The sequence below is a fragment of the Helobdella robusta genome, assembly GCF_000326865.2.
Source record: "Helobdella robusta unplaced genomic scaffold HELROscaffold_20, whole genome shotgun sequence".
Classification (NCBI taxonomy): Eukaryota; Metazoa; Annelida; class Clitellata; order Rhynchobdellida; family Glossiphoniidae; genus Helobdella; species Helobdella robusta.
In genome coordinates this window covers 1,622,244-1,634,374 of record NW_008704084.1, presented here as the reverse complement: position 1 = coordinate 1,634,374, position 12,131 = coordinate 1,622,244, and the positions used below count along the sequence as shown (strand labels likewise).

At 31.8% G+C, this 12,131-nt stretch overlaps 3 protein-coding genes across 3 annotated transcripts; 1 reads left to right on the top strand and 2 right to left on the bottom strand.

Annotated features, from left to right (window-relative positions):
• Window positions 1-1,824: 1,824 nt before the first annotated feature.
• HELRODRAFT_171287 (hypothetical protein) lies at window positions 1,825-2,313 on the bottom strand (the record flags this gene model as incomplete). The annotated part of the gene is made up of 1 exon (XM_009018017.1): window positions 1,825-2,313. One exon carries the CDS (start codon window positions 2,311-2,313, stop codon window positions 1,825-1,827), a length of 489 nt encoding a protein of 162 aa, XP_009016265.1.
• A 5,631-nt stretch (window positions 2,314-7,944) lies between these two features.
• Window positions 7,945-8,133, top strand: HELRODRAFT_153542 (hypothetical protein; the record flags this gene model as incomplete). The annotated part of the gene is made up of 1 exon (XM_009018016.1): window positions 7,945-8,133. A coding segment is annotated over one exon (189 nt), but the record flags the coding sequence as incomplete, so codon positions are not given.
• A 2,008-nt stretch (window positions 8,134-10,141) lies between these two features.
• Window positions 10,142-10,630, bottom strand: HELRODRAFT_171285 (hypothetical protein; the record flags this gene model as incomplete). Its single annotated transcript, XM_009018015.1, has 1 exon — window positions 10,142-10,630. The coding sequence occupies one exon, from the start codon at window positions 10,628-10,630 to the stop codon at window positions 10,142-10,144; it is 489 nt and encodes a 162-aa protein (XP_009016263.1).
• Between the last annotated feature and the right edge of the window lie 1,501 nt (window positions 10,631-12,131).

Here is a 12,131-nt window from a genome sequence, read left to right as displayed (position 1 = left end):
TTAAATTATCCAAATACAAATTGAAAATAATGAAAAAGATAATAATATTAATTTATTACCAGTGACTGGCTGGTTGACAAAATGAACAATCAATCTGTTTTCATAGGAGCTGGATGCCTAATAATGAGTTTAGGCTTGACCAATAACAAACGGTCAGAAATAAGCTGCATAGGTAGGTGAATGATAAACTCAAAGACGATACCGTGCAGTTATACAGTTGAAGAAGTTGACGAAAATAATTTATTCAAATTTTATTCAACTTTTGCCCATGCAACGCAACTAGTCAGAGAGGTTAGGAAGGTGACGATGATGATGAGCCTGGTTTAGTATAAATTTGGTTGAAATTAGTTGAAAATACTTTCACTCTGTCCTGTTTCGCTCCGGTTGAGGTTGCTCTTCAGTTTGTTCAACTAGCTATATTTTCGTGTTCGTTAACATTCGGTTGATTTTTACTGCAAAAATAAGGTAGTTCAGTTAGTTCATTAACTTATTTGCTGATTGTTTTAAAATTCCATTTAGTTTTTATCATTTTTGATACTCATGACCATCCACACGTAAACACGTGCGACTATTGCATTACGAGTCTCTAATTAAGTTTTGTTTAATAAATCTAAATTCACAATTCTCAATGTTAAACCATTCAAAGATATTTAAACTTTTTAACCAATGGCAGAGAAAACGTTGACATTTTTTGTGTTGATGATTCACCTAAAAATAAATGTTTTAATTATATGCTGTTTAATTAATTTAGATGAATTAACCATAGTGATTCAATGACATTAGTAATTTTATATTATACATAAAACGATGTTTTAAAAGGTTTATAACAATAACATCTCTTGCTAGCTCTATACATTTTAATTTGGATTTAATAAAAATATTTGTATACATTTAAATGAGATGGAACACACTTGATCTGTTAAGAACACTCTAAGCGATTGTATTTGATCAAAAGATCATTGTGTAAAAAATTTCAAACTGCTTTGTACATAGCAATCTTTATCATCACATTAAGATTGTGATTTAAAATGATGCGGCTCCCCAGATTGCCAAAAGAAGCCAACGCCTTACAAATGCAATGTTCAATCTCACGATCCAGAGAGCTGTCAGTGCGGAGCACACTACCAAGATAAATTCTGTAAATCATTTAAAACCTTTACGTGATCCACGAAAGATGTAGCTGGTTTATTGATTTGAGGCGAGAGAGAGAGTGCCTCGGTTTTTGCAGTGTTAACAACAAGTCTAGAAGGACTGAAGGCACACGACAAAACGTAAAAACTAATCTGGAGAACAAAGATGGCAAGGAAAGCAGCATAATGGAATTCAAAAATCCAATAGTGTAAAAATTTGCTTTTCGTCTTGAATCGTCGTAAAGAGACTGCCGTCGAGAATGGCGGCAGTCTGAAACAGATTAAAGATCACAGGAGCCAAAACAAAACCCTGTTTTACCGTACCAAAACATCTTGTTTTTATTATTATTATCATATGGTACAGCAGAAAATAAAAAAAACTCCCATCAACCAAAGCAAAAAATTTTTAACCGCATCTGACACGGAATAATGATGAACATTCAAGTTATTTTTAGAAAACAGTGAAACAAACAAAATCCTATTATTATTTTTATTAAAATTTCAAAAATTTAAGCAAAATAATACATGAATATCGCTCACAAAAAAGAAAAAAAAATATTTAAAAATTACAAACAATGAACAATGTTCTCAGAGATGATCAGCTAGAAGAACTTCATGCTGTCTGTACATTCTCATCTATAAATACATTGTTGGATGAGTAACAAAAACAATTTGAAAAAAACATTTCAACAATCTAAGAGCGAAGAACAACTGATGATGATCTTTTTAAAAATGATCTTTTATGAAACTTTCTTGCAGCTAGCACATCAACTTCTACACTGTCGAGTGAGCGTGTTCGTTGACGAGACGACTTTTTTGTGGTAGGTTGGTCCACTGGTATCAAGGTAGGATCAACCGCTATGTCGTAATACATGACCCAACTGTTGCACTTTCTTGCTGTTCGTTTCAACATCACTTGCATGAAGAGTCCTGCTTTACTCGTATTGACCTTGTACTTTTTAAATTTTTTAATCGTTGCCTTCCTGATGCAATCGAAACTGGCAGGATTTTTATTAAAAAAGTTATAATCATAAACTGGCGGGATATAATCTGTTTGGTTGATGTCGTTGTCCACATTTTCCACATGGCCACTAACAACTTTGATATCATCGATGTTCTTTAGGTTATCAACGTTCGATACATCCTCAACTTTGTGGTTGTTGACCTTGCTTTTGCTATCCATATTATTCGGTTGGACTGAATGTATTAATAATTAAATTTTTTCTCTTTTATATTCTAAGTTATGAATTTTTCAAGTAGTTATCTGAATTAGGTTTAAAATCAGTCTTCACGCTGAATGAACTTTGAATGATTTGAGACATTAGAACAATTGGTTACTCATATATATAGGTAGGCTGACCAAAAAAAATCATTAGCAAAGCACATTTAAAAGCACTTTATGGTTAACCTTTTTATTGATTCACTTTTCTAACTTTTGATTGATTGGCTTTGATGTCTGTTTGTGCAACTTGAAAGATTTCCGCGATAGTTATGACTGAGTTTTGATCAATTAACTTTATCCTAATATGTTCCAATTTCAATTTGTTTGATGTAAATTTTTTTGAATTTACTTTGTCATACTTTGATTTGCGACAATTTGTTTCTTGTTAAATTTCGAGAAAATAAATTTCTAATTAAAGTGAATAATCATCTGATATCATTTTGTTGTTTTTGTTTATTATTATCATTTTTTATTATTTTTTCGTTATCATTATAATTATTTATCTTAATACTGTTATTATAAATTATTATTATTATTAAAAAAGTTATATAGCGCCCTTTAATGCAACTCAAAGGCGCTGCTTTTTTCTGCTGAAATCATCGGGAAAAATGATACGTCGTCAAATCTTTGCGAAACTTCTGAATAGTTAAACCAGGTTGATGGAGGCTGTATGGCAGTGAGTTCCAAATTTGTGGACCAGCAACGGCAAAATTCCTATTGGCCTCCATCAAATTTGTTCTTGGCACCGATAAAAATAACTGATCATCTGAGCGTAATTGCAAGTGATGAATAGTTTTCGTTTTGTATAAACGCCTTCCAGACAAGTAGCTTGGGCTTAAACCATTTAAACATTTGAAAACCATAACGGCAAGCTTGAAGATGATTCTTTTTTAATTGGTCGTATTTTAACCCTCAGGAAATGATCTTAGCAGCACGATTTTGAATTGACTGAAGACGATTAATCAATTGATTTGAAACTCCGTAATAAATGCTGTTGCAGTAATCCATTTTTGAAAGAATGAATGCGTGAACCAAACATTTCAAGGTGTCGTTATTGACTGATTTTTTCACTTGCCCGAGTTTGCGAAGTTGATAGCAACAATCTTTAACCAATGACTTTGTATGTTGATCCATTGACATTGCAGTATCAAACACAACGCCCAGATTTTTAACAGAAGTGCAAAACTCAACATTTGAACCACCGATGTTGATGGGGTTAATATTAATCTTTTTTAAGTACCGACAGGCAGAATTTGTGTTTTGTTTTCGTTTAGTTTTAGTTTATTATTTACCATCCATTCATTTAATTCATTAAAATAACGTAAAAATTTATGAACCATGGCATCAAAACCCGGGTCTGTGTTACAGCAACCAACTATTCGCCAATCATCCGCAAAGGCATGGTATCTGAAACCAAATTTTTCAATAATAGGAAAGACATCGGCCCTGTACAATATAAACAAAAGAGGCCCTAAAACAGAATCTTGGGGCACTCCGGAAATAACAACTTCGACATTGGACAGAAAATTATTGAAACAAACCTGTTGCGTCCTACCAATCAAATAGGACTCGAACCAATAAGCAACAGCACCGGCAACACCAAAACGACATTTAAGTTTATGTACAAGGAGTGATTGTTCGACGCAGTCAAACACAGCGCTCATATCCAATAAAGCCAAAAGTGAAACATTTTGTGAATCCATAGATGCAAACAATTCAGAAGAAATATTGATCAGAGCAGTTTCAGTAATGTGATACTGCCTGTAACCAGACTGATGGATTGAAATTAAACCATGCACATTCAAATGATTTAAAAATTGTTTTAGAACTAAACGTTCAACAACTTTTGATAAAAACAAGAGGTTTGAAGTTAGGCGATAATTTGCAATATCATCCTTATCAAGAGATGGCTTTTTTAATACGGGAATCACAACGGCATGCTTTAACACCTTTGGAAAATAACCAGTGTCAAAACACAAATTGGTAAAAAATGTGAGAAATGATATGAACAAATCTATATATTGTTTGAAAATATGCACAGGATTAATGTCATGGAAAAATGTCTTTGATGGTGAACTGAGCACAACTTTCCTAATTTCATCACCAGAACATGGAATAAAAAAAACTGAACGAGTCAGCTAACCATGAATCACTAGGAGCACTAGGAGACTCAAGCAAGGAATTTGTTTTTTTCTAACTTTTTTAATCTCATTACTAAAAGACGTTGCAAATTGTGATATGGTAAACTTCATTCATCGACTAAATGACCTGTGGAAGATTTACCTAATAATTTATTAATGGTTGCTCACAATTTTTTAGGATTAGATTTATGAACAAGGATCAAGTTTTTGAAATACAAATTTTTTTATTCAGTGTAAACAGAATTTTTTGAAAACAGAGCCTTTTCCCAGGCAATTTTATTAAGATCGTTAGGGTTTTTTCGATATGCTTTTTCCAATTTACGGCAAGCTCTTTTCATACGTCTACATTGATGATTAAACCAGGGAGCACTGTGGGTATGATTGGACTTAACATAATGCAGTGGGGCAATTACATCAACAATCGATTGCATCTTTTTGACAAACAAATCGTAAATAACATCAGGATCTTTTAAATCAAACGAACCACTAATAAACCATTGAAAAACAAGATTTTGAAACAATGTACTGTTGATACGATCCCATGACCAAACTAATTTTTTAATATTGTAGGCTTCTTATAAACAAACGGAAAAATAACCTTGATGAAGCTATGGTCTGAATGAACACCACATGGAAATATCATGCAATCCGTAGGTGGAAAATCAACCGATGAAACGACGAGATCGAGTGTTCCACCCAAAACATGGGTCGGTCCATCAACTCGACAAAAAACCTGGAACGACTCAAAAATATCCAACACTTTAATGGTATTTAATTCATTACATCTTTCAATGTGAACATTAAAATCACCGACAACAACCAAAAAATCAGATGAAACAGAAATGTCTTCTAAAACCAATGTCAAATGCAGAAACTGAAACAGAACCAGGTTTGTAAATGGCTTACAAAACAACTTTTGACTTATTTAAAAAGAAACTTGTAGCGATGGCTTCAAAGCTCTGAATTGGGGGAAGTTCAACTTTTATCAAATTGAAAAAACTTAAAAAAAATTCTACCACCATGGTTAGGATCACTAGGTCTAATAAAATCAACGTATGAATAATTAGGTGGCATGGCTAGACGAACAGTATCAGCCCCCAGTGAACCTTGTCATGACTCAGTGATAACAAAAATGTCTAAATCCTCAAACAAAAAATTATAAATAATGTCTAATTTTGACGCAATAGACCTTATATTAAACAACGCTAAATAAAAAATTAATTTGTGGCGTTTTTGGGTAGCTTGATGATTTTCCAACGTCCAATCGGACCTCTGACCCTGGACAAATAATTCTCACTACCAGCTTTCTTGGTTTTATCCTCAGACACTAGTGAATTGAGCTCAGTACGTTTCTCTGGAGTCAAATCATGGCTAATTTTAACTTAATTTAATTCACCGTCGAATGACCTTATTTTAAAAGACGCTCTCAAAAACAACGATTTGAAGGTAGCGTCACTGAACTTGACGATGACAGGCCGACAAACTTTGTCGCTTTTTCTTCCTTGCCTTGAAATTGCCAAAACCTTGTTGATACTGAAAGCATCACCGGCTAGGGACATTAAAAAAGACATAATAACATCTTTGTCTTTTGAGATGTTTTCACTTTCAGACAAATTAAATAAAACAATGTTGTTTTCACGTTCTTTGTTATCATTAATTGTGTTTAACGTCTTTTTGACAGTTTTCACTTCATTGGATACAGCATCAATATTTTTCTTGACAATACTTGACCAAGTCGTGCTGAGTTCATTTTTTAAGTTACTAATAGATTTATCAAGCAAACCATCAGCGTTTGATATTTGGCTTAACTTTTATCGGTTTAAACCTAGGGAGGTTTTGAATTGATTTAATTCACGCCTTATATTGTCATTGCTTTCTTTAATTGACTTTATCTGAATAAAACATTCGTCTTGTTTTTTGATAAGTTTGTTGACGGTGTTGAATGACTCGGAAACCTTTAGACATTCATCGCAAAAGTATTTTAACAATTTAAAACCTTTGTCAGTCAATTTAGCGCACTTAACATGACTATAACATTCACAGTTTAATGTCAATATTTTACATCATTTTTTACAAATTACTTTCTTAAAAACTCATCGCATGCACTTTCAATTGTGATATATCAGCAATAACGGTAATTCATTACGTCATTCTTTCGTATCCAAAGTTGATGGTGATTTCGCATAATTTCTGTTGTCGCCAAAGAGATAGGTACGGACCACCGGAGTTTTTTTCTCAAAAGTTTAGGCCGAAAAATGTAATTGGAAACAAAAGTTTGTAAAGTTTGTCAACTGCCGAGTTTTTTTTATAGTTGGATAGAAAATGTCTGACAATGACAACAACATTTTAAATCTTAATTCAGATTCCTTATGAAACAAAACAAATATGTTATCAAAACTACTGTAGGAGATGTAAAGATTATAAGATTCCAATAAATCTAAGCTGTATGAAAAGTATTACAGTGATGCGATTGCACAAACAAACAAAATTAATAGATTTTCTAACTAAATTTAATGTTAGTGATGAAAACATTTCGATTAGTTGAACAAAAATTTACTAAAACTCATTTAAATATCGTTACAATTAAGTGTTATAATTTGCTATCTATACAAAGTTGTAACGGTCGAAATCGATAACTTTGTTGCTTTGGGAAAGTTGATGAGATCTCAACAAAGGCTTTTAGTGCAGTAATCAAATTTAAATTAACCTCAAATGAAATTGAAGTTATAATTTATTTAATTATTCAACAAAGATTAAATTATAACTGAAATTTTACACGAAGGAACTTTATGGTGTGAATTGAAAAGGTATAAATGACTGGAGTTTTTGATTTAAATCCAATCTCAAAATTTGTAAGCTTTGATTAATGCAATTATATTATTTCAGCTGAACAAAATTTTGTAGCCTTCGATAATTAAAATTTGATAACAAGCTAGATAACAATGAGTTCCAATAGTTGTAACCCTTTGATTAGGTCAGTTACTGACATGATGAACTTTTATCAAAATGAATTGGAAGAAATTCCAAGACGCGTCAAAAATTATGCGCACAGTTATATGAACCTTTTCATTCACATCATCACATCTCCTCAATACAGCGGAATGATGCTACAGAGACAGCAGGATCGCATCACTAATAACCTGCCGGCTCAACCAAATATCCAATTTGGAAGAATGTCCCATCTATGCAATGCACAGCTCCCTAACATTTCGATGACAGAATTTATAAAAATGCAACTTAGAAACATGAATGATATCATGATCATTCCCTTCAAAATTGTAAGTATCTCTTGCGTTCAAAAATTATTTTAAATTTTAAAACAAAACTTAATGACATCTAATTAAAAATTTATTGTCATTACTTTTCATAATTCACTATAATTTATTTTTTAATTCAGGCGGGAGCAATGCCAGTAAAGGGTGTGATACTTCACAAATTAAATTTCAACTTGGAAAAAGATCTGGAAAACATGCCCATCATTCGATACGAAGGAGAAGACTGCAACGAAGACAGTTGCAATATTTGTCTTGGCCAATATAAGAGAGGTGACGCTTTGAAACGTTTGAATTGCAAGCATGAATATCATTCCGGTTGCATCAATGTTTGGTTGAAGCGCAATATTACCTGTCCCATGTGCAGGCAAACTGCATTCAAAGGATTCAAGAATTCTTACAATTTTTTTTCTGAGAAGCGTGGAAATTGTGTGGAATGCACTGTCAATTTTGTGACAAATGCATTTTATTTATAAATATAGATACATAAATAACCTTATTAATAAACAATAATTTATATAAATCTCCGAACTTTTATATTATTTATATCAATTTTTTCCCACACTGATTGCTTTAAAAAATTATAAAAATTATAAAAACATCAAATACATTTTTTTAAAATTATATATATCCTATAGCGGTAATATAAAAATAATGAAAACAAACAAGATTTCGGTAGTATTCAAGAACTGCTCGAGTCAACAAAAATACGAATTCTGATGTACGATTATTGCACACCATCCAACCTCAAAGACGTATAGATTTTCGAGCGCAGAAAACTAAGATCAGTTTTAGTAAAATCATTTTTTGTTGGAATGATGTTGAACTTAAATTCTTCATCAAAACGGCACAAAATTATCATTTGTACGTTTAGTTTAAATAATTCTAATTCAACCTAGTATATAGGCTAGGTTTTGAAAATATTGCCTAAATATTGAAAGGCAGTTGTAGGGTGCTTTGTTGACATTTGCCTCTTGCAAAACTCAAAACGACACTTACTTCCGTCAACGTAAAAAATTGAAAAATGTAAAATTTAAACAAAAATAAAAAACATACACCAACCTAATTTCTCTAACTGAAAAATTCCTATCCATATTTTTGGATGAGTAACAAAAAAATTTGAAACAAACGTTTAAACAAACTAAGAGCAAAGAACTGATGAAGATGAACATTTAAAAATGATTTTTTTTGAAACTTTCTTGTAGTTTGCACATCAACTCCTTCAATGTCGAGTGAGCGTGTTCGCTAACGCGACAATCATGTTGTGTTTGGCAGGTCTACTGGTATCAAGGTATGATCAACCGCTTTGTCGTAACAGGACCTAACTGTTACACCTTTTTGCTGTTCGCTTCAACAAAACCTCCATGAAGAGTCCAGCTTTATTCGTTTTGAAATTATACATTTAGAGTTAAGCTCAGAACGACATTTTCTTAATCCCGGCAACGTAAAAAATCGAAAAAAGTAAATTTCAAGCAAAAATAAAAAACATACACCGATACAATTTCTCTAGTAACGCTTGTTATTTTAGGTGAATATTCTTACTTTTTTTCATTGGCCAGGTGCATTAATTGATATTAAGTAAAATTTTAACTGAGTACTGAATGAAAATACGAAATAAAACTACATTTAAATCAAACGCTGTCTTCTGGGAAATACTTGATTTGTTCACAAAAATTGTTTTTGTTTGACAAGCAAAATTTAGTTAATGGAATGATCGTTTCTTAATTTTGTGCTACTTGAAAAAACGAACATAAAAGGATCTTATATTTGTTTTGTTTTATTATTATTCTTTGAAAAATCAGAATCTGAACGTTTCAAAAAATTTTAAAACGAGCCAAAAAATATTTTAATGATTACGGGATTAACAAAAAATAGAAAAAGAGTAAAAGGTACGAGGATAAAATATGAAATAATGATTTAAAAACAAATAAATAAATTATAATGATTAATAAAATGTACATAACTATTTGACATTTTTTGCTAAATTAATTCATCTGCTTCTATAAGGCCGGTTGTAGCCAACATTTTCAAATTGTCAAAAAATTTTTCTTAAATTTTATGAATAATATAATTAATTCGCTCGTTCATTTTACTCGTATGCATTGATAAAAAAAAAACTCAATTTGACACCCCAGAAAGTAGTGAAATAAACACAAATCTTTTTTTTAACATTTTTATATTTATTAAAGTTCCAAAAATTTAAGCAAAATGATAAATGAATATCGTTCACTAAATAAAGAATATTAAAAAATACAATCAATGAACAAACAAAAACGATGTTCTCAAAGAAACTAGATGAACTTCACCCTATCTGTACATTCCTATCTACATTGTGGATGAGTAACAAAAATAATTTGAAACAAACGTTTCAAAAATTTAAGAGCGAAGAACAACTGATGATGATCTCTTTAAAAATGATCTTTTATGAAACTTTCTTGCAGCTAGCACATCAACTTCTACACTGTCGAGTGAGCGTGTTCGTTGACGAGACGACTTTTTTGTGGTAGGTTGGTCCACTGGTATCAAGGTAGGATCAACCGCTATGTCGTAATACATGACCCAACTGTTGCACTTTCTTGCTGTTCGTTTCAACATCACTTGCATGAAGAGTCCTGCTTTACTCGTATTGACCTTGTACTTTTTAAATTTTTTAATCGTTGCCTTCCTGATGCAATCGAAACTGGCAGGATTTTTATTAAAAAAGTTATAATCATAAACTGGCGGGATATAATCTGTTTGGTTGATGTCGTTGTCCACATTTTCCACATGGCCACTAACAACTTTGATATCATCGATGTTCTTTAGGTTATCAACGTTCGATACATCCTCAACTTTGTGGTTGTTGACCTTGCTTTTGCTATCCATATTATTCGGTTGGAGGGATGTATTAAATGTTTCAATAATTAAATTGTCTCTTTTTTGATAAGAGTTTGAAAAATTATGATTTTCTTTCAAGTAGTTAGTTTTAATATCAGTTTTCACGCTTAATGAACGCAGAATGGGTTGAGACATTGGAACTATTCCTTACTTATATAAGAAACCTGACCAAAAACTTAATCAACAATGCACATTTAAAAGCACTTTATTGGGTCACAATTATAACTCTAGAGATGAAAATTTGTTTTGATTCACTTTTCTAACTTTTGATTGATTGGCTTTGATGTCTGTTTGTGCAACTTGAGAGATTTCTGCTATAGTTATGATTGAGCTGGTCTTTTGATCAATTAACTTTGCCATAATTTGTTCTTACGTCAATTTGTTTGATTTTAACTTTTTTGAATTAACTTTGTGTTACTTTGTTTCACGACAATTTATTTGATGTTAACTTTCTAGAAAATAAATTGATCTCGCTCTATTGCATGTTCTTTTTTTCTCATTCGGTTTATTATTGTAATTTTTTATGTAAAATATGAATGATATTATGATTGTTCTTTTCCAAATAGTAATTTTCTTTCGTCTTCAACAATAAAACCGAATGACTTTTACTTTAAATTTTATTATCAATTCTTTTCATAACATACAATAATGTATTTTTTGATTCAGACGGGAGCATGCCAGTGAAGGATGTGATACTTTACAAATTAAATTTCAACTTGGAATAAGATCTGGAAAACATGCCTGTAAGGGTTCAAAAAAATTCCCAGCAATAAAATTTATAAGGTTTCGTCAAATGTGAGCCTTTTGTGTGCCCGCGTAGGCACGACTGCAAATGGGGACACCGGCTGTCACGTTGTCTGTGGAACTTCTGGTGGAGACTTCGTTGACTGCCGACGTGTTGTCACCTCACTGCTGCTGAAATGCTGTATAGTTTGTTGAGCACACTGTCAATTCACATTTGCTGAATTGACAGTGTCGCTTGTTGAACGTAGTGTCACTTCACGCTTTGAGATCGTCGTGTTTGACTCTTGATCGGCTGTCCCTTAAACCAAACCAACTGTATTGATATAGCAACTAAGTGGCCTTCGGAGACCAAATAAGAATAATACTCGTATAGGCCACCAAGTCACTTACTACAGAAAACATTAAACAGTTAAAGTAAGTTTGATACTAATAATTAAGTAACCGGTCTTTTTTATACAAAATTAATTGATGAAAAATTAAAATAATATCACTGTTATTTGATACAATAAATAATTAAGACAGCAAACATTTTATTAATAAACGAATTCCTTTAATTTCCGGTCGGAACCTTGTAATAAATATCCAACAAAATGCAGTAATATAAGACCGACAAAAAAACAATAAATAACAAGAAATAACGAATCAACACAAAGTGATCATTTAGAACCAATAAATTAGTATCGCACAGATAAAGGTATATTTAAGACACCATCGGTATTTGATAACATTTTACATTGAAAATGTT